This window comes from Phaseolus vulgaris, chromosome 4 (genome assembly GCF_051622355.1).
Source record: "Phaseolus vulgaris cultivar YP4 chromosome 4, ASM5162235v1, whole genome shotgun sequence".
NCBI classification, from domain to species: domain Eukaryota; kingdom Viridiplantae; phylum Streptophyta; class Magnoliopsida; order Fabales; family Fabaceae; genus Phaseolus; species Phaseolus vulgaris.
Genome location: NC_143501.1, coordinates 15,133,848 through 15,158,010, shown reverse-complemented (window position 1 = coordinate 15,158,010; position 24,163 = coordinate 15,133,848). Strand labels below are relative to the sequence as shown.

General features: G+C 35.7%; 1 protein-coding gene across 4 annotated transcripts; it reads right to left on the bottom strand.

Annotated features, from left to right (window-relative positions):
- Window positions 1–3,092: 3,092 nt before the first annotated feature.
- LOC137837329 (TatD related DNase) lies at window positions 3,093–22,741 on the bottom strand. Of its 4 annotated transcripts, XM_090301376.1 has the most exons (8): window positions 22,405–22,681; window positions 22,227–22,308; window positions 18,131–18,194; window positions 6,843–6,893; window positions 5,921–6,021; window positions 4,321–4,474; window positions 3,988–4,224; window positions 3,093–3,412 (listed from the first exon to the last, which is right to left on the bottom strand). In XM_090301376.1, exons 5-8 carry the CDS (start codon window positions 5,923–5,925, stop codon window positions 3,296–3,298), a joined length of 513 nt encoding a protein of 170 aa, XP_090157502.1. In that variant the 5' UTR covers window positions 5,926–6,021; window positions 6,843–6,893; window positions 18,131–18,194; window positions 22,227–22,308; window positions 22,405–22,681; the 3' UTR covers window positions 3,093–3,295. The 4 variants fall into 4 exon arrangements, 3 of the variants coding, with proteins under 3 accessions (XP_090157502.1, XP_068502410.2, XP_090157503.1); XM_068646309.2 differs by lacking the exon at window positions 18,131–18,194 and having other exon boundaries at window positions 22,405–22,741; XR_016520442.1 differs by lacking the exons at window positions 4,321–4,474; window positions 18,131–18,194 and having other exon boundaries at window positions 22,405–22,720.
- Window positions 22,742–24,163: the final 1,422 nt, after the last annotated feature.

The following is a 24,163-nucleotide window of genomic DNA, read 5'->3' as shown; positions in this document are numbered from 1 at the left end:
GAGTCATAAGTTGTTGTTCACATACACTTTCTAAAAGAACTTAGTCAGTAGCAAAAAGAATATGTTAATTTGTTTGGTGGTGATCAACAACATGAATATTTGAAAAACTCCATTCTTGTTAATTGTATGTCAATGGTACCACCCGATAATGAAATTTCATGTACTTTATTTTGAAAGTAATTGTCATATGATTTAAGTTAATTTCTTTTTGTTTTATTTGTAAGGAGGTATAGATAAGTGGATGACAATTTCGGATATGGAATATGTTATTGTCAATCGCTAAAATGTCACTCTTGTATGTTTATCTTTGAAACAATTAATCACTACTTTCCCTTTAAGAACCTAACCACCGTTTGATTTGAGTCACCATCGAATTATTGTAATTTGACACATTTATGGAAATCATTTTGTTCAAGTATACTAAACTTATGAACTATAAGTTCGTATTTAACTTACGCTGTTAACTAGTATTTAACTTATATTGTTAACTAGTATTTAACTTATATTGTTAATTCCTATTACAGGTTACGCTCCAAGAATATTGTCCGATTCTAGCAACATATATATTGTGGTATATATCCAACCGCCCAAGCTTGGTCATCATATTACACTAGTTAGATGCAGATAATGTCGACAACATTCGTGGCTCACACTTCGTATTTCAGTTTATAATTATAGAATATGTAAACATTGAATTCACTAATCATTTAGTCAATTTTTGTCCATACGAAATCATTTCATTTTCATTAAAGTTAACGTAATGTATATTAAAAAAATGCATAAATGAAAAAAAAAACTACATAAATGGCTCATCCACTACAATCAATGGCGAGTATGTCGATGCCTCCTGACGTACACAACTTTTTTCCTTTTTCACTCCTCGAGCTAGTGTGAGGGTTGTGTGTGTTCCTTCCCACGTAGGTGTACCCTCCACGACATGAACTTCATCTACCATGAGTTGCAACATATATGCAATTCTACAACATATACCCTACAACATTAAAATGAATTATATTAAAGTCAAATCAACATATTTAATGTAAATAAGAAATGACGAATTCATACCACAACGAGATGCTCAATCTAAGCATCATCAGTTGACCCAACACCTACGATATGTGCACCTATATCAAGGGTATCACCGCAGGATAGTCATCCTCACCCATTTGGATTATATATGGATGTGATACACATCAATACCACTTTATATATCTTAGCATGCAGGCTCTGACACGGGGTGCAAAGGCGACATCTTGGACGACATAATCATTAAAATGAAACCATCGTCTACAAATGATCCATTTCATTTGTAAAGGGATTGCCATCTATGATGATAGATGGGTGTTAAGGGATAGTTTACACATATCCATACTGTTGGAGGACACATTCATGTAAGTGAAATTGTCTACATGTGCCCAACTGAATTACCCCAAAAATAAATATCCAATCAAAAGGACGATATGTCATGTGCTCATCGTAAGGGCTAAATCGCACTACAACTAATCCAATGGTATCTAACTACAATTAGACAACTGCAAGTGATGACAATTTGCCAACATCATAACACATGCACCAAGGATCATCCTTACCATAGTCAGTCCACACACATCTAACATTTATGGATGGAAAATGCTTGTATATCCAAGTTTGAAACAAAGTTGCATACCCAGCTAGTTGTCTCGTATTTGCATAGCTAAATCTCCCAACTGCTTCTATATGTGGGTCAAAGCAGTTTTCACGCACACATATTCCCTAGTCAGCCTCAAATCTAAGAAAAACCCCAGGTAGGAAATACTGATTGAAGTAGCATTCTTATCTGTGAAGATGATGCAACCAACAAGGTGAAGCAAATACGCTTTAACAGCTATTATCCATTGTCGTTTATGCATGGGTCCTCATACATCTCTCTCAACCAACTTAGTCACACATGACCACCCCAGAAATGCTTAATCTATGAAGCTACAACTACACAGTAACCCCAAAGCGCCTCTACAAACAGCTTCGTCACTCGAACTACATCTAAGGTCGGGTAGGTGTAGAATTGCCCAACAATGAGGAGATGCAACTAATTTGACACATTTAATAAGATGGTCATCTCCCCAATAGACAGATGAAATGTATTTGTATCTGCATGTCATCTCTCTACAAAGGCACACAATAATCCTTTGTTTGTCTTGTCATAACTAGCACGAATAAGACCACCTGAGCTCGACAACTATACTACAACATTTATGTGCTTATGTGGTACCCCTAACTTATTCATCTTTCTCCCATGAAAAACCAATTTAAGCCCATCATGATCCTACAATAACCAATGAATCATTTTAGATTTGCAGTATAATAAATAACACTAAAATCCCCTATTTTATAACAACATCATTACTTACCACATCATTCCATAACTATCTTGCCACATGGTCCTCATAACTAAACAATTATTATCCATTAGCCTTCATCCTCCACATGTGATAACATTTCTTCACCTTCATCACCTTCCACAATATTAATAGGAGTACCACATTGTCTTCTTCTAATTGATGCAATTGGTCATACACAGTCAGCCTGAGAATCTCCTCCTTTAGTTCTTACCATTTACCTCCTCCTCCCCACTGAGTCACACATGAAAACACTCCGAAGAAGCATAGGAAGACAACCGAAAATGCACCGCAATTCACCAACCACATTCACAATTCCTCAAACCAATCAAAATAGACACAAATTGTACATGATAGCCACCAAAACCATAACACCAAACGTGTAGAGGGAGAAGAGCAAAAACCTAGATCACTACTAGAAAATCATTAAATAGAAACCAATTTTAAAATAAAAAAAAATAATTAATTATTATATTTACTAAATTAGATACTACTTTAGAGACTAAAATAATTATTGATATCTAAATTAGTTTCTATTAGTGACAAAAAAAATTCTAAATTGGTATTTAATTATCTACCAATTATTTAAAATCTAAATTTGCTAGCTAAAATCTTAGTAGTTAATTAGATACAAATTTAAAAATTATCTATGATACCTAACATCTCAGTGCTGAAGTCATACATAATTAAAAGCTTTCATGCTAAGACATAGTAAAATTATTTCCAAAACTTAGAACCTTTAAATTAGATATCTCGAATGTAATAAATTCTGGCAGGCGTAATAAACTTTTGCAAGCGTACAGCGTATATATCATACATGTAATCTATCTGTGCTCGTACTTTGATGAAATCTAGTTGGAACTTCCAAAAGCAAAACTTTCCAAGCTAAGATTCGTTTCTTACAAGAACCTGTGTTTTGTCTACTTTAGAAGTACTTTGGAACCCTCGTAGGATAATAACCGGACTGCATTCTGGTAACTTAATTCAGCAAGTTCTTCTTTCGTAATTTCTAGCATAGATGCAACGTAATCAAGTACCTGCGAGTATAATGAATTGAAAAATGTAAATCTAAAAAAACAGGTCCCAGTAAACATAAAAACATTCATTATATGCATTCTACAATACTTAAAATTCAGTACTTTATTCCTATTGATATTTCTTCACACTAATAACAACTGTTCCTGCTCGTTTAGTTTGAGGTTGTCATCCTCACGAATGCAATGTTTGAAGGGAAACCCTCATACATGTAAAAGAAAACTTGGATACAATTCTTTAACTAATCTCTTTGTTGATATGCTATCAAAATTGAAATTAACCTGGTAATCTGCATAATAAAAATGTATATTGCAGGACTAAGGTACGCCCCTCTCATTTGAATTATACTATACAACGACCTCCCTTCAGTTAAAAGAAACCTATACAAATTTCTGTATGAATTGAAGCTAGAGATAGTTGAGATAGGATTTGAAAGCAACAAGGTAGGTCCATACAATTTATTCATGCATTCTTAATTACCAGAAAAAATGTTATTGTTGTTTGTTGTTTTTCTTATAAAGTATATATATATATATATAACTAAAAACCCAAGGTGACAGTTACTTGAGATACATACAATATGAATATTTGCCGGATGATTGAGCGTATCCTTTGGCAACTTCGAAGCATCTGCCAAGACATGAGATGAGTCACCGAGGGAAGAACCACAATTTGGAGGCGATGTTGTTATTTGGGCATGAAGAAGCTCTTCAGTGAGAGAAGCATCTCCTTCAACAAAATGAAGAGAATCTATGTTTGACATTGGTAGTGCATCAGGTGCATCTGTCTCCAATAAAATCCTATCAAAAGGGACCTAAATAGAACAGAAAATAAGAATGTCACTGTTTTTAAAATTTATAGTACAAATTATATTCAACGTTAATCATATATAGGAAGTGATAAAAATCACCATCTTTAGCATTTTCTTTGCTTTATTTGCTTTTAGCGACATAAGGAACCCAGAGAAGGAAAAATAAGCACCAAGTTTGGAAAATTCAGGAACCATCTCTGCAGAACCTAGGTAAGAATGAAGAATAACCCCAGCAGGAAAAGGCCCCATAGACCTGGAAATATTGAAATTTGGGAGACAGAATTTTCAAAGATGCCACTTCACAATGATAAGTGAGAACAACACTAAAACATTAATTCAAACCAAAGACCTTGACAAACTCATATTTCTTGGGGATTGAGGTAGCACAATCCAATAATGGAATTGTTTTCTCTCAAAGGAAGCTTGCATTGACATTTTGGAGGAAACTAGGCTAATGATTTCAAAGTCTGTTGCCACAACCATGGATCCCAATGCCAAACTCCTACCTATTAAGGGGGGAGCTTCTCTTATATCTTGAAAAGCATACAATATTAGTTGGAAAATTGAAGTATCTTACAATTACTCGTCCTAACATTCCCTTTGCATTTTGTGTGGTGAGTCAATTTCTTAATTCTCCATGTGCAGATCATTGGAATGTAACCATTCGTATATTGAAGTACACTAAAGTTTCTCCCGCGAAAGGTTCGTCAGTCATTCGTATATTGAATTGAAGTACATTAAAGGTTCTCCTAGGAAAGAATCGTATGAACACAATAATCATACTAAAGTTGTATGTTATTCATATGCTGATTGGGCAGGACCACCTTTTGACAAGAGATCCACTACCAGATATTGTATCTCTATCAGTGATAATTTGATCTCTTGGAAGAGTAAGAAATAAAACGTTATGGTAAGATCTAGTACGGAAGCAGAATATAGAGTTATGGCCTCAACTACTTGTGAGCTTATTTGGCTTAAACAGTTACTTAAAGAATTTCAATTTGGAGAGGTCACTCAAATGACACTTATATGAAAATCAAGATGCTCTTCATATTAGCTCAAATCCTGTCTTTCATGAAAGGATCAAACATATTGAGATTGATTGTCATTTATCCAAGAAAATATTGCATTTGGAGATGTCAATAATGAATTTGTTAATTTGAATTATCAACTAACATATTTTCACTAATTCTAGGATTGTCATAAATCCTAGAATTAATTATATTTGTAACAAGTTTGGTACAAACAATTTATATACACCATCTTGAGGGGGAGTGTTAGATATAACGAACTTTGGCCCATATCTTTGTATTTTCTTATTTATAAATTCATAACCCTATGTGCTTAATACACACAAGGGATTCAATATATACCTCCCTCTCTTTTATCTTAATAACACATGACTTATATGCTCCAACTTGAGGGGAGTGTTATAATTATAGAAATAAGGAGCAAATCCTATATAATCAAGAATATTTAGATTATATATGTACTATTATGAATGTTTTAATTTATTCCCTTATCATATATTTATTCTTAGAGGGTATCAAATCTCTTGTATTTATTATATTAATATCTTTTTCTAAATATAAATAAAGCATTTTTTATGTCTTTGAAACAAGGTTTCTGATCAATGTTTCTCTCTTTCCTATAGTTTAACAATAGCAATTGAAACTAAAGAAGGAACAGATATTCATACTTCATTAGCTCAAAAAGATCACCAAAAGCACGAACACAATGAATAGATGCTGGCTTGTTCAACTCTTTTGCAAGTTCAAGCTGCTGCCTGAATACTTCAACCTGCACAGATGTCGTCCTAATGCATTAGCAGCCAACAATCTAGGTAACATTCTTCTGCAGAAAAGTACATCTTCCGTCCTAGATGTGATTGATCAATGTGTTTCATATTAAAGTTAACGTTTAATGCCATTTTCTTTTCAGTAGATCCACTTTTCCACAATTTGTAGAAGGCTAGAACTCTATTTGATAAATGAAATGACATTCTTAACTTTAAGGACACTAGACCCAAGTAAGCACCCTTTCAAAGAGATAGCATTACAAACAACAAAATTTTGATTATGACTCCAGAATATTTCAACAAAAGTTAACTTAACAAAATTTTGATTATGATAACTCTATAAATTATATCAATAAAAGTTAATTGTAGTTTGACCCATTTTGCAACCTAAACACTATGCTTCATAGTCTTTTGAAAATCACTTTGTCCTTTAGGCAGCAAAGCCGCAGATATTAACAAAAATGTCATCAACCATTAATATTCCTAAATAAAATATACCCTAAGGTTTCCTGAAAATTAATGCAAATATGTGAATGTGCCTGTATGGACATGCATTAGTTATTATTACTAGTACAAACAAGGTTTAATGAACTAGGTTTAATCAAGAAAAGCATCATATTGTAATACAACACGATACGCAATAGAATATCATTCAGAGTCTCTTTTCTCCTTATTCGCTCCCTCTACACCTACAACCCCATAATTACATGCAGAATAGAAGATATACACATATATACTTACGCTCCACCAGAAGTTATTAGAGCTTCAGAATTATAACAGAAAAATACACACATAGGCCAAAAACAAAATGACAAGCTAAAACCTGCTCAGAAAAGTCAATCTTCCTTCCATGTGATCCTTTGTCCAAGCCAATCTGAGAAGAAGTCAAAAGCTCAATCACATCAAATGGTAACTTAAAGATGAATGAAAAGACCAAAAGAAATTTCATTAAAAATTTTATTAAAAATGGTCGAATATGCAAATCTGTACATAAAAATTAAAGCCACCTAGATGAATTTTGCTACCCTACGGCATCTAAAGAGAGGAAAACAGAAACTGAACAAGCATAAAAATTAGGCATGAGCCAGAGGCTCGGACACCCCTCTTAAATGGTGTGTCCGTGTCGGAGACACGTATCGGACACCGACACGCATACAACACGTATCGGTGAAGTGACAATTTTAGCATTGTTCCAACACAATTTTAAAAAGGACAAATACATTAATTTTCTAAAAACTCAAACTTGTTGTATAAGTTTTCATTATGATTATAAAAATAAGGAACAAATCTTTTTGAACTAATCATAGGAAATATCTTTCTGCCACAAATAAAAACGCAGACATATTTATGCACATAAATCCTTATTGTCAATTTATATAATTCATAATTATATAATATATAGATCCGTGTCCCCGTATCCTACATTTTGGAGATTATACGTGTCAAAGTGTTCGTGTCTATCAAGTTTAGAAGGAATAATATTTTCTTCTATTTAAATTATGAGGTCATTAGACCTATATATACATGAGAGCTTGCTAGTTATTTTAGGAAATATGGACAACTAATTCTAGAGAAACAAATCCCTATGATTGTGGGATTGTTTCTAAATACATAATCCTAATATTAATAGTAAGATACAGCTGTGATACAAAATAAAAATATAATAAGGATAAAATATAAAACTTCCTAAACAGTTTTGACACTCCCCCTCAAGCTGGTGAATAGATGTTCTCCATTCCCAGCTTGGATATAATTCTTTCAAAGTTACTGCAGTTCAGTCCTTTGGTGAGTATGTCTGCAAGTTGACTCTGAGTGGACACATATGGGGTGCAAATCAAGCCACTGTCTAACTTTTCCTTGATAAAATGTTTGTCCACCTCGATATGTTTAGTTCTATCATGCTGTACTGGGTTGTGGGCTATGCTAATTGCAGATTTATTGTCGCAATATAACCTCATAGGTTCATCCCATCTTATCTTCAAGTCTTCCAATATAATCTTCAGCCATAGAAGTTCACATATTCCTTGGGCCATTGCTCGAAATTCTGCTTCAGCACTTGATCTAGCTACTACACTTTGTTTTTTACTCTTCCAAGTCACTAGATTTCCACCAAGGAAGGTGCAGTATCCAGTAGTTGATCTCCTATCCACAACTGACTCTGCATAATCTGCATCCGTGTATGCTTCAAGACGAACACTTTTGTTTCGTTTGAACAAAATCCCTCTTCCTAGAGTCCCTTTTAAATACTACACAATTCTAAGGGCAGCTTGCAAATGTGCCTCCTTTGGTTGGTGCATAAATTGACTGACTAGACTCACAGCAAAAGCAATGTCTGGCCTAGTGTGAGATAAGTAAATAAGCCTGCCCACGAGTCTTTGGTACATTTCCTTGTCCACGGCATTATCCTCCTCTGCACTTCCCAACTTTATATTTGGATCAACTGGAGTACTTGCTGGTTTGCAGGCTGTCTTTCCTGTTTCTCTAAGCAAGTCAGTAATATATTTTTGTTGAGATATGAAGATTCCTTTCTTGGAATGGGCCACTTCAATTCCCAAAAAATATTTAAGTCTCCCTAATGTCTTAATTTCAAATTCCGTGGCAAGACATTGACTTAACGTTTGCTGCTCCTCTTTGTCATCTCCAGTTATTATAATATCATCTACATACACCAATAATATTGTTACTCCTCCTGAAACTGAATGTTTAATAAATAAAGTGTGATCTCCTTGGCTCTGTTTGTAGCCCAAACTTGTCAAAACTTTGGTGAATCTTCCAAACCATGCTCTTGGGGATTGTTTCAGCCCATATAGAGCCTTTTTTAGCTTACAAACGGTTCCAGCAGCAACCTGTCCATCATAGCCAGGGGGCAACTCCATGTATATTTCTTCTTCAAGGTCTCCATGTAGGAATGCATTCTTCACATCGAACTACTGCATATCCCAATCATGATTTGCTGCTAATGACAATATTACTCTGACCGTGTTCATCTTAGCAACCGGAGCAAATGTCTCCAAGTAATCCACTCCATAGGTTTGAGTGAATCCTTTGGCTACTAACCTTGCCTTGTAACGCTCAATAGTCCCATCAGCCCGATACTTTACAGCGTATACCCACTTACACCCTACTGGTTTTTTTCCAGTTGGTAAGGTGACAAGCTCCTAGGTCCTGTTCTTGTTTAGTGCCTCCATTTCCACATCCATAGCTTGTTTCCATTTCTTGTCAGATAATGCTTCAGATACAGAGGAAGGTGTGGGTGTAGAGTTTAAGTTTGTGAGAAAGGTTTTATGGGTAGGAGAGAATTTTTCAAAGGATAGGAAATTTGATAGAGGGTAAAGTGGCTGTTGGGTGCAGGTTCTGGTTCCCTTTCTAAGGGCAATAGGAAGATCCAGGTTTTGATCCTCCTGTGCTTCAGAATTTTCCAAAATAAACTCATTAGAATTATTGGAATTTCTAGGATTAGAAACTGTTACCTCATGTAAAGATGGTAGGTTGGATTCTTGGACATGGATAGATTCTGGAATGACCTTTCCTCTTCTTGAATATACCAGATTTTTTCCGAATTTCCCACCACCATTAGGTGCAGATTCAGCTGCTGATTCACGTGCCTGTTCAGGAGCTGATTCAGGTCTTGCTGCTGGTTCAGGTGCTTGTTTTGTTCTTGTCTCAGTTTCAGGGACAGCAATGCTATTTGTCCCAATTTCAGGTCCAAATGCCATATTTGGAAGCATGAGAGGCTCATCTTCCTCTCTTACATTCTCCCCTTGAAGATGAGGCTGGAAGTAGCTCTCTTGTTCGTTGAATGTGACATCCCTTGACACAAAGAATCTCTTTGACGGGGGGTGAAAACACTTGTATCCTTTTTGTGTGGTTGAGTACCCTAAGAATACACATTTGACAGCCCTAGGGTCCAACTTTCCCCTTTCATTACTATGAACATGCACAAAGGATACACACCCAAATATTCTAGGTTGGAGTTTATTTGTAGGGTTTAGGTGTGGGTAGAAGGAGGATAGGACTTCCATGGGGCTTTTTTATGCTAAGATTTTAGAGGGTAACCTATTGATTAGGTAGGTGGCCGTAAGAAGGGCTTCCCCCCAAAATTTCTTAGGGACATGATTTTGAAAAAGTAGAGCTCTAGTTTGGTCTAATAAGTGCCCATTTTTTCTTTCTGCAATCCCATTCTGTTGGGGTGTGTTAACACATGAAGACTCATGAATTATCCCTTCCTTTTGGCAAAAAGAGTTTAGCACCAGGTTAAAGTAGTCCTTGGCATTATCAGACCTAATTCTCTTGATATTAACTCCAAATTGATTTTTAATCATAGACACAAACTGAACAAAAATGGAGCTAACCTCAGATTTATGTTTCAATAGGAAAACCCAAGTCACCCGTGTACAATCATCTATGAAGGTTAAAAACCACTTAGCACCTGAGATATTAGGAATATTAGCAGGACCCCAGACATCAGTATGGATAAGAAAAAAAGGGAAAGGACTCATTTTATTACTAATGGGAAAAGGTACACGCTTGTGTTTCGCAAGCTCACACACCTCACAATGGAGACTCTCCACATTTAAATTCTGAAACAAGGAAGGGAAGAGCACTTTTACAACTTGAAATGAAGGGTGTCCTAGCCGACAATGATATAGTTGAGCTTTCTCTTTACTGGTCATGGTGGATTCAGATATGAGAGAGTGACTATTGATACCAAGATTAGGATCCTCCATGTAGTATAGGCCATTCCATTCTCTAGCATGTCCAATCGTCCTCCCTGAGTTTTTGTCCTGAAATACACAATAGTTGTTATGAAAAACAACGTTACAAGAGAGATCTTTTGTGAGTTTCTGTACAGAAATCAGATTGGTGGACAATTTAGGGACATGAAGGACATGTTTTAATGTTATAGATGGGCTTATTTGGACTTCTCCTTGACCTGCGGCAGTTATACATGTTCCATCTGCTGTGGAAATTTTCTTGTTGCTAGGACATGGGATATATGTGGAGAAGTATTTAGGTAGAGGGGTCATATGGTCAGTAGCACCTGAATCTAGTATCCAGAAATGAGTAAAGGGTGTATCTGAAGCAGTAAGTCCAAAAGAAAATGGAAACTTACCAGAATATGTTAAGGAGCACATACCTGAGGGCTTCTCCAATTTACTAAGGAAGGACCTTACCCTTTCTATCTCTTCATGATTCAGCTGGACAGATTCTTCTCCTTGTCCATTAACAATGTGTGCTTGTCTTTGTCCTTCCCTTTTTGGAGGGCCTCCTTTCTGGCCCCATTCTCTGCTTGGGGGTTTTCCATGTAATTTCCAGCACTTTTCCCTTGTGTGGCGCGGCTTGTTGCAATAGGTACACCAGACTTCCTCCTGTTTTTTCTCTATATTGGAAAACCCGCTTTTCTTCTGGTTAGTTAGCATGGCTGTTCCTCCTTCAGCTTTCATTGCTGAGCTTTCAGTAGTTGGGGTCTCCAACATCAGTCCTCTCCTGCTTTCTTCACTTCGAATAATGGCTACCACTTCATTAAGCCCTGGGACTTTCTCTTTTCCCAAGATTTGGATTCGAACCTGATCATATTCAGGATTCAGGCCTACCAAGAAATCATAGACTCTATCTTGTTCAATATACTCCTTAAGGATTGCTGAGTCTTCTGAACATTTTGCTTTTATAACTCGGTAGTGATCCAATTCCATCCATAGGGACTTGAGTTGATTGGCATATTCTGTAACAGATTTGTTTCCCTGCTTGGCAGCCACGGTTTTCACTTTTACATCATATATTTGAGTAGCATCCTTGGCCTTAGAATAGGTTTGTTCTACTGCCTCCCAAATTTCCTTTGCTGATTTAAGGAACATGCAGGTATCACTGATTTCTGGGACCATTGAATTCCACAGCCATGCCATGATCATGGAGTCTTCTTCATCCCATGATTTGAACTTGGCATCCTGTTCATCAGGGGCCATATCAGTCAGGTGACTGACCTTTCCTTTTCCTTTCAAGATGGTTCTAATGAGTTGAGACCATTTGAGATAATTTTTTCCATTTAATCTATAAGCAGAATGAACATTCTGCAATTCTCCAGCAGTTTGGGATCTGTCCCCAATAGGATTCACGATCTCAGTGATCTCAGCCATCACAGTGATGAACAGTAGCGGCGGTGAACAGTAACCGTGATGAACAGTGCGTGGTGAACAGTAACCGCGGTGAACAGTAGCCGCGGTGAACAGTAGCCGCGGTGAAGGCTACACAGCAATGAAGGCTGCGATTAGACCAAGGTTGTGCAGCAATGAAGGCTGCAGCAAGGCTCAATGTTGTGCAGCAATGACGGCTGCAACTTAGGGTTTTCAGGCACGGTCAGAGACTCCTAAAGATCAGGAGCTCTGATACCATATCAAGTTTAGAAGGAATAATATTTTCTTCTATTTAAATTATGAGGTCATTAGACCTATATATACATGAGAGCTTGCTAGTTATTTTAGGAAATATGGACAACTAATTCTAGAGAAACAAATCCCTATGATTGTGGGATTGTTTCTAAATACATAATCCTAATATTAATAGTAAGATACAGCTGTGATACAAAATAAAAATATAATAAGGATTGTTAGATATTATTAGATATTATTAGATATAATTAGATATTATTAGATATAATTTGATATTATGAGATATTATAGATATTGTTAGATATCTCATATTTATGTAATGGGCTTAGCCCATATGTTTCTTTTTCCTATATAAACATAACCCTATGTGTTCAATATACACAAGGGATTTACCCTATTCTTTCTTTTCCTTTAATATGGTATCTAGAGCATAAGGTTAGAGTTTAGGGTTTAGGGTTCAATTTTTATTGGTGAATCCACTATTCACTGGAATTTTCCAGCCACCACCCCCACTGTCTCGTCGGACCTTCGTCGGACCTTCGTCGGACCTTTGCCGGACCTTTGCCGGACCTTCACCGGACCTCCGCCGGACCTTCGCCGGACCTTCGCCGGAACTTCGCCGGACCTTCGCCGGAGACGTCGCCGGAATCGCTGTCGGAGCCTTCATCTTTGTTGCTCCCGCCAATTAACCGGTGACTGGATTTGTCCTTATCTTTTATGGCTTCTTCCGCTTCCGCTGCCACTATGGCTTCTTCTTCAGTCATTATGCCGGATTCATCTATTTATACTAATTACGTCAATGTTCATCTTTCCATTGACAAATTGGATGGAACCAATTATGACACTTGGGCATCAGATATTAAATTATGGCTTAAGAGTCAAGGTTATGTTGATCATCTTACTCATCCTACTCTTCCTGAAAATGAGGTTGTTCGTTGGTCGAAAATTGATGCTCAATTATGCATTGTTATCAAATCGACCATTCACTCATCTTTAAAACAAATTTTTCGTACCTATGAAACATGTTCAGAAGTTTGGGAATAAGCAAAATTATTATACACCAATGATACTCAACGTCTTTATGGTGTGTGTCAAAATCTTCTCACAATTGTTGCTCCCAAACGTCTTGATGGTACAATGGCAGAATATCTAGGTAAACTTCATGCTCTTCTTCATGATTTTAATGAGTTATTACCTCCTGCCTCTACTCCTTCTCAAGAACTAGAACAAAGATCCAAGTTCTTCATGTTATTGGGTTTACATGGTCTTCCTGATGATTATTCTCACGTTCGTGATCAAATTTTGGGATCTCCTATTGTGCCCAATTTTACTTCCACTTGTTCTACCCTTTTGCGCGTGCCAGGTAAACACACCGCTGATATAACGTCTCATGTTGATGACTCTTCTGCTTTAGTATCTCAGCATAATGATCGTACTCGCCCTCACAAGCCGGGCAAAGGGCGTCACACGTGTGACCATTGTGGCAAACTTGGCCACAAAATTGACAGATGTTATGCCTTACATGGTCGTCCTCCTAGATCTGTTGCGGTTGCTCAAATTGCCCCTGTGCAACCTTCTACCATGGACCATACTTCAATTGATACCCCAAGCCAGCCTGCTATTTTCAATGAATTTCTTAAATGGTATGAGGATCGTCAGAACCCTAGTTCCATGGCTTCTGTTGCACATTCAGGTACATCTTTTGTTGGCCTCACTCACTCCACTTCCCATGGCCCTTGGGTTCTAGATTCAGGTGCCACTGATCACATTACTGGTAATAAATCTTTTTTCTCTTCCCTATCTACTACGGGTTATTTACCTTCAGTTACCATGGCCAATGGATATAGGGTACCATCACATGGTGTTGGTACTATTAATCTTTTTTCATCTTTATCTATTGATAATGTTCTTTATGTCCCTGGGTCTCCATTTAACTTATTATCCATTAGTCGTCTCACTCGTTCCCTTGACTGTGTTATTTCTTTTACCAAAGATTTTGTTACTTTACAGGACCGGAGTTCGGGACGGATGATTGGCACGGATGTGAGTCTCATGGACTTTATCAACTACAGATCTCTGCACATGTTGGCGCAATTATGGATTCTCCATCTCTCATTCATGCTCGGTTGGGTCATCCTAGTCTTGCCAAGATGCAACAGCTTGTTCCAAGTTTGTCTAATGTGTCTACTTTATCGTGTGAGTCGTGTCAGTTAGGGAAACACATTCGTAGTTCTTTTCCTCGTAGTGTCTCACAACGTGCTTCATCTCCTTTTGCCTTAGTTCACTCTGACATTTGGGGACCAAGTCGTATTAAGTCTAATTTAGGATTTCAGTATTTTGTTACTTTTATTGATGATTATTCAAGATGTACTTGGGTATTTTTAATGAAAAACCGTTCTGAGTTGTTTTCTATATTTCAAATATTTTACAATGAAATTAAAAATCAATTTGGAATTTCCATCCGAATTTTGCGCAGTGATAATGGACGTGAGTATCTTTCTCATTCTTTTAAAAATTTTATGGCTTCTCATGGTATTCTTCATCAAACTTCATGTGCTTATACACCTCAACAAAATGGGGTAGCTGAGCGCAAGAATAGACATCTTGTTGAAACAACTCGTACTATTTTAATCCATGGTGATGTTCCTCAGCGTTTTTGGGGTGATGTTGTTCTTAGTGCATGTTATCTCATTAATCGCATGCCATCTTCAGTTTTAGATAACAAAATTCCTCATTCTATTTTATTTCCACATGACCCTCTCCACTCTTTACCTCCCAAAGTTTTTGGGTCCACCACATGTTTTGTTCATAATTTTAGTCCTGGTCTTGATAAATTATTTCCTAAGTCACACAAATGTGTCTTTTTAGGGTTCACTAGATCACAAAAAGGATATAAATGTTTCTCACCGTCTTTAAACCGTTATTTTATTTCAGCAGATGTCACCTTCAGTGAATCTTCCCTTTACTTTAAGTCTTGTCCTTCTCCTTCAATTTCTTCATCTAATCAAGTTAATATTCCTCTTGTTGTGCCTAGTGCACCTAACAATTCACCACCGCCGCCAACTCTTCAGGTGTATAGTCGTCGTCAACCGTCTCATCGTCCATCAGCAGACTCTATTCTGGTGCCAACACCTCATCCCCCTCCGGCTCCTATAGTTGAACCTCCGACTGTTGAACCTGATCTTCCTATTGCTATCCGTAAAGGTATACGTTCTACTCGTAATCCCTCTCCACATTATACTGCTTTGAGTTACCATAGACTATCTCAACCCTTTTATACCTGCCTTTCGTCTATTTCTTCTGTATCCATTCCAAAATCTGTAGGTGATGCCTTAGCCCATCCTGGTTGGCGTCAGGCCATGCTTGATGAAATGAATGCGCTTCAAAATAATGGAACTTGGGAACTTGTTCCTTTACCATCTAGGAAATCAGTTGTTGGTTGCAGGTGGATTTTTGCTATCAAAGTTGGTCCTGATGGTACTATTGATCGTCTCAAAGCTCGTCTTGTGGCTAAGGGTTATACCCAAATTTTTGGTTTAGACTATGGTGATACTTTTTCTCCAGTAGCAAAGATGGCCTCTGTTCGCTTATTCATAGCTATGGCTGCTCTTCAACAATGGCCTCTTTATCAACTGGATGTTAAAAATGCTTTTCTTAATGGGGATTTGCAGGAAGAAATTTATATGGAGCAACCTCCCGGTTTTGTTGCTCAGGGGGAGTCTTCTGGATTGGTATGTCGTCTTCGCAAATCCTTATATGGCCTCAAGCAGTCTCCTAGGGCTTGGTTTGGAAAATTTAGCAATGTTGTTCAACAATTTGGTATGACTCGCAGTGAAGGCGATCATTCAGTTTTTTATCGTCACTCGAGTGCTGGGTGTATCTATCTTGTAGTATATGTTGATGACATTGTTCTTACAGGCAGTGATCACCATGGCATCTCACAAGTAAAACAACACCTTTGTCAACACTTTCAGACCAAAGATCTTGGCAAACTCAGATATTTCTTGGGGATTGAGGTAGCACAATCCAATACTGGTATTGTTATCTCTCAAAGAAAATACGCATTAGATATTTTGGAGGAAATTGGGTTGATGAATTCGAAATCTGTTGATACTCCCATGGATCCCAACGTCAAGCTTCTACCCAATCAGGGGGAGCCTCTTTCAGATCCTGAGAAGTACAGGAGATTAGTTGGAAGATTGAACTATCTCACTGTTACTCGTCCTGATATTTCCTTTGCAGTCAGTGTGGTGAGTCAATTTCTTAATTCTCCATGTGAAGATCATTGGAATGCAGTCATTCGTATAGTGAAGTACATTAAAGGCTCTCCTGGAAAAGGTTTGTTATATGGTCATAATAACCATACTAAAGTCGTTTGTTATTCAGATGCTGATTGGGCAGGATCTCCATCTGATAGAAGGTCAACTTCTGGTTATTGTGTCTCCATTGGTGATAACTTGATCTCTTGGAAGAGCAAGAAACAAAGTGTTGTGGCAAGATCTAGTGCAGAAGCAGAATATAGAGCTATGGCCTCGGCTACTTGTGAGCTTATTTGGCTTAAACAGTTACTTAAAGAATTGCAATTTGGAGAGGTTACTCAAATGACACTGATATGTGATAATCAGGCTGCTCTTCATATTAGCTCAAATCCAGTTTTTCATGAAAGGACAAAACATATTGAGATTGATTGTCATTTCATTCGAGAAAAGATTATATCAGGAGATATCAAGACTGAGTTTGTTAATTCAAATAATCAATTAGCAGATATTTTTACTAAACCCTTACGAGGACCTAGGATTGATTACATTTGTAACAAGCTGGGTACATATGATCTATATGCACCAGCTTGAGGGGGAGTGTTAGATATTATTAGATATAATTAGATATTATTAGATATAATTAGATATTATTTGATATTATGAGATATTATAGATATTGTTAGATATCTCATATTTATGTAATGGGCTTAGCCCATATGTTTCTTTTTCCTATATAAACATAACCCTATGTGTTCAATATACACAAGGGATTTACCCTATTCTTTCTTTTCCTTTAATATAAAATATAAAACTTCCTAAACAGTTTTGACAGTGTCCATGTCGTACCAGTATCTAGTGTTTGTGCTACATAGGCCAAAAGTCTCATAAGGCTTTTATATAGAAATGAAAATAGGACTCATTCATTGCTGAAACAAAATCTAGTAACTGATATTGTGGACTACGAGATTGATACTCTTCTTATCCTTTATTTTACTTCCATATTCAAATAAATAACAAAACTGTTTTTCCAACTAGGTGGAATTGTCTACATGGGTTAAAATGTGCCATATTATTCTACCGTAAATCATGTCTATAGACAAACTATTAACCTCTAAATCCTTCCTAACTATATCGCCTATAGTCTATCTTGGTCTCCCTCTACCTATAATGCTTGTCCTATCCAGCATCTTAATGTAATATACACTATTAACTTTCAAACTATATGAACTACTGTTTGTGACATCAGTGTTCAAGTATCTTTAAGACTGGATGATTTACAAAATCAATAGTCAAAGAAAACCACACAAAAAAATGATGAAAATTCCAGCATCAGACATGGAAAGAAAAGGCACATGGAATGAACCAATTAAAGGGCAAGTCTTAAACACCAAATAATCAAAGATAAAATATTTTTATCCTTCAAAATATCTTGAAATTCAGTTTTAGTGCCTACAAAAATTAAATACCTTTTTAGTCTCCTCATTTATCAAAAGTAACGTTGTTTATTCCTTTCCTCCTTCCCTTAGAAACCTGTGTTTCAGTTAAAATATAGTGATGGATAAGGTATTAAATCTTTATAAGGACTAAAGTTTAATATATTAAATCCTTTTAGTCCCTACATATATCATTTTTAATTCTTTTTAATCCCTACACATCATTTTAATCTCTTTTAATCCTTGCAAGAGAGACTAAAGGGGATTAAAAAGTATATATCTAAGAACTAAAGAGGGATAATTGTAAGTGTAAAAATTAAGAAAAAAAAGTTTTTTAAGTATAAGAACCCATAGAATAATTAAACCTAGACAAAAAGGTTAAGGGCATTAAATAAGCAAATTAGTGACCACATGTTTAACACTCGTAAGGTTTGTAAGTAGTGGCTGAGTTGGTCCACAACTATCTCTCGTTTCTTTTACTTTATTTCAGTATCCTTTTATATAAACTGGCCTTGTGTATATGAAGAACCTCAAGAAAAATTAGCAATGCTTCATTTTCAAATCTATCATGCCAAGAAATTCAAGTTCTAACTCTGGTGTCACAAATCGTTTTGTATCCCTCACAAAATCAAGCAAGTCCATATTACATACATCTCACTGAAAATCTGAACACTGCGTTAAGTTCTCCACCACTCAATGACAATAGTTATCATGTCTAGGCAAGGTTGATGAAGAAGGATTTGATCTCAAAAAACAAATTCAAGTTCAGTGATGGATCGATTCCTCCTCAAAACAAGTTCGGTCGACTCTTTGATCATAAATTTTGTGTCATCTATCTTGCAAAACATCATATATGAGCAAGTAGTTGCAGAGGTTTGGAAGGATCTCAAAGAGCATTTCTAAACCTCAAAGAGCATTTCTCTCAAGGTGATGTGGCTTGTGTAGCCGAATTAACCCAGAATTATTTTGTTTTAAGCAAGGATCCAAGTTAGTCATGAATTTCTACACTGAATTGAAAGGTGTTATGGAGGAACTTGACAACTTCAAGCCTCTGCCTGCCACCTTGTAACTGGCCAACAAAATGCAATTGTGAAGCAACAAGGTTGTCTAAAAGGTACAACAATCAGGATTATATTATTTGCTTCCTTATGGGATTGAATGATAATTTTACTCAAGTGAGATCTCATTCTTTTGATGGAGCCTTTACCTACAATGAATTGAGTCTTCTCAATGGTGTTACAGTATGAGAGACAAAAATGGTCTTGCTCCTAGTGGAGAAGGTAATATGATGCAGTAGCCAGTAGAAAGAGTTGTGAAAGATGAACAGGTCACTACTACAACAAAGTTTGTACTTATTGCAGGGAAACAGGACATACAATTGATACATGTTACAAGTAGTGTGGGTTTCCCCCTGATTTAAGTGGAAAGGGGGAAACCCACACTACTTGTAACATGTATCAATTGTATGAAAGATGAACAGGTCACTACTACAACAAAGTTTGTACTTATTGCAGGGAAACAGGACATACAATTGATACATGTTACAAGTAGTGTGGGTTTCCCCCTGATTTAAGTGGAAAGGGGGAAACAATGGTAATGTTACAGTGAATTCTATTGAGAGCATTGATGACTCAGATTCTAAAAAAGATTAAAATGTCACATTAAAGAAAAATGTTAATAATTTTTCTCCCTCCTCCCAGAAGAGTGAAAGGCAATTTTGTCATTCAAATTCCTTGCAGTCTGAGTTCTGAGTCACAACCTTCTCACATCAATCAAGCAGTTAGTGAGCACAACAATTTAAATGAAGGTATATCTAATTCTAAGTGGTAAAGAATAAAGATGAGTGGATAATTGATTTGGGAGCATCTGATCATATATACTCTGATATGAAATGATTTGTTCAGTTCCAAAATATTAAACCAGTTTCAATGTAATTGTCTAAAGGTAGCATTGCAAAGGCTAAAATATTTTGGAATAATTCATCTTTCAACAAATCTATTCTGTTTAAAAATGTTTTATATTTACCTCTCATTGCATTCAACCTGATTTCTATATCTAAATTGACATTATCAATGAGCTATTCATTTTTTTTCTCTAGGAACACTTGTCGCAATCAGGATTCATGCAAGAAGACAATTGCTTTTAGTTTCTTAAATGGTTGAAGGCCTCTACCATCTAAATTTGACTCCAGATAAGAACTTTCATGAACAAATAGTCTTTTCCAATGTAATATATAGTAATAGTAATCATTGTACTGTGGTTAATGTACCAGAACCATCTCCTTGGCAATTTAGGCTAGGACATGCTTCTTTTATGCAATTGGAAAAATTGTCAAAACTGTACCTTATATATGTTGGGTTCTTTTAAGGAGAGATACTGGGGAGATTCAGCACCAATGAAAAGTGAGGACAACCATATAAAAGACCAGCATAGTAGTTTGCGTCTCAGCATTTCTTTAGACTTCTTTCTTAACAGGTTTAAACTCTCATGTTTCGCTTTGTATAGTTTTTGGGAGTTTCTTGTTTTTCAGCATAGGTTTTGGCCTAGACCCTTGTGTTTGTATCTTTTTTTTTCTGTTTATGTTATCTTTTATGTGATGGCATATGATAGTTGAAACATGGGGGTGTCAACCTAGCTGAGATGTCAGGTTTCATTGTGATGTCTAACATAAATTTTATAAATAAAAAAATCCAATGTTGTTTTTGCTTTTTTCTAACGTCAAACTGAGCTCGCTGAATTGCCTCAAAAGTTGCGATTTTACACTAGTTTAACTAAGTTTGCTCAAGTTTACATGAGCCTACTAAAAAACGACTCTTTGTGCGAGTTAACTAGGTCAGAGGGTGTGGAAATGTAAACATGAACGAGTTTAGGAGTTGATTTAAATTCTTGAAGCATGCAAGGAATTGGTATGGTTTATGAAATTCTTAAAGGAGTTTGGTTTTGTGAACTATCTATTACTTGTGAACAATCAAAGAATCCAACTTTGCATTATAGGTCCAAACATATTAATGATAACGTAATGCTTTTGATGCAAAGTTGTTGGCTAAAGTTCTTACCAATGACAATGATGTTGATATGATGACTAAGGCACTACCAAGTAGAAGTTTGAAACTTGTTGTGAGATAGCCAAATTGACGGCCACCTCCACATAGTTGTGAGGGAAGAGATGTATTGGGTTGGACTATGTGTCCAAAACAAAAATCCCAAACTTGTTAAGCCCATTTGTCTCAATAAATCAAAGTGGAGAGGGGTTTTCTAGGTCAATAAAAGAGTGTGTATTTGGTAGACTTTGGGGGAGAGAAGGAGAGAGAAAGAGAAAAGAAAAACTGGTTCACTCATTCTTGATCAGCTTTAGTAAAATTGTGATTACCACTTCATTCACCGTCAGTTCGGGCTAAAAATTGGACAGCAGGTTCATGACACGTTGCTCTTCAGTTTGACCATTGGGATCGTGGAGTGGAAGCCTTTGGTTGGAGAAATCGATTTCATACAGTTGCTTTGCTTTGTCTGGTTTCTTTTCTTTCTAAGCTTTGTTGCTTTGATGTATTGGCTAGTTGTAAGCACTAGTTTATGAAATTAATTTGACTCTCTTGTACCCCTATTTGATAGGAACTTGTTTGACAGGCTTGTGTGTGGGGGTATTTACTTCTCAATTGAGAGGTTTTCCCCTCATGACAAATTTGTGTCTCTCTCTGAATATTGTTGTCATTTTTCTGTTGTTGTTCCTTGTTGGTTCTTGCAAGTTGGGAGAATTATTTTTGCTGCGTACTTTGATACTTTTAATTATTGGTTGTTGTTTCCCCTATTAATCTACCTGTAAGAAAACCTAGATAATGTGATGATTGCCACTTTACTACACATAAGATAAATAATATTTTTCCTATCAGCAATACTTGTTCTTTGGATGTTTTTTATCTGCTGAATATGGACATACGGGCTCCATATTCTGTTAATTAAGTTCATGATCATAAATTCTTCCTCATGATTGTTGATGATCATAATTGGTTGAACAGGTGCTCTCACATATGTTCAATTCCTAATGATAAAAAAAAAGTAACAAAAAGGGGAAAGAGGTTTCATTTTTTTTCAGTTTTGATGCACCCCTTTGGTCATAGAACCATACAATTACCTCTCCAACTGCAGCCGATGGTGTAGAATCAAAATACTCTCTCAACGTTTTAAACCAACTGGGACTCCGTTCTTTCACATACCTGTAAACGCATAACATTGGACCTAAAACCCATCAACAGAATGCCAATTGAACTAATCCAGAAAGAGAAACAAAAACACAAACAGTTGGACTTCACCATGGATGGACTCCGAAGGAAGGTATGACGCAAGGGAAAGTTTCGGCCATGTGCTTCACAGAGTGCCAATCCTGTTCGCAGACCCCATTAACGACAAAGTACACAACGCCCGTGTCTTGTGTGGTTTTGATGAGGTGTTGTGCCTTGGTGAAGATTCTCGGGTCCTGCAAGTGACAGTGCGCATCGAATAGTCTCATAATCTATTTCGCAATCTGAAAACCCTGTGTGAGGTTAGTTCAGGGATCATAACAAGGCCAAAACACAAATACTCCAGTATATGGAATCAGGAAGGAGGGGGAGAGTGAAATGGTATATCTTTTTTCTTTTAGCAAAGGATAATTCCATAGATAAATTATAAAGTTTTAAAAAACTATTAAAATAGGCAAATATTGTAAAGTTAATATGATTTTATTGTGTAAAAGTTATGTCAAGAAAAAGTAATTTTAATATATTTAAATTACACAATTTTTTTTAATCAGAATTTTTAATTAAAAAAATCAGTAAATAACTGAAATTTAATTATAAGAAAATTGTGTCATAATTTAACTATTTCAATAACTTTTTAAAATTTTATTTATTTTAATAATTAATCTATAAAATTATTTTATAATGTGTAACTTTATATACATTCATATTTTTTTTATTTGTAATTTTTTAATTAAAATTTAAAATTGTTTTAAGGAAAGAAACGGAGGAAATAGAACAGTGAAAGAAAGGAAGGAAAAAATATCTTCTTTGAATTGATGAAAAGAGATGGAGGATGAAGAAAAAATTAGTGATGTAAATATTTTATTTATGCGATAAAATGAAATAAAAAATTAATTCATATATTTAAAAAGTAACCAAACTACACTTATATTAAAATTAATTAACGATTGCTAATAAAAAATACAAATACACACCCTTCTTCTTGTTCCGTATTCTTTATTTTTATTATTATTATATATATTTATACTTATTTAAATCAACTATATATATATATATATATTCATATTTTTTAAATATCAAATTATATATATATATATAAATTTAACCTGTTTACAATTAAAAATTCGTAATCTTCAATTCATATTTTAGAAATTCTAACCTCCAATTCATTTTTTATTAAATTAATCTAACCATCCACGTCATTTGACACCTCAGACCTCACACTAAACTCAATCCCACCTGTCTCTGCCACAGAAGCACTAGTTGGCGTTGTTTGGTGCGACTTAACATAAAGACTCATTTTAGAAACATTTTTGAAAAATATAGATACCAAATTAATTTTTTTAAACATCACTATACTAAATTAAATATTGCCCCAAAATGTAAAGACAAATAAGATAATTATAAAAAAAATAATAATAAAACTCTCCTACAAATGTTGAAAAAGGCGAACTGGAGTCGTCGGAAAAATAAGAGAGGGCATCACATAAAAGAGGGGGCTAGTTGCATATCTATAAATAAGGATGGTGATATATGGACAATTGTGTAATAGATGTGCCGATATATATTATTACTAATGTAGCAAAAGATATTAATATTTTGAAAAATATTCTTAGACAACCAGTTTTTGGCTTGCGTCAAATTACAACCAATAAGACAGAGAAAATATGAGAAAATTAAGAAACGTAACAAAAAACATTAAGAAAAATGATTCTTAGGTAGGGTAATTTTGTCAAGTGAAGGAGAAAATTGAAAATTATAATGTGACCGAGAATTAATATGATAAAATATAAAAGTTAAAAGTTTATTCTTTACGTTTTAAAAAAATTGA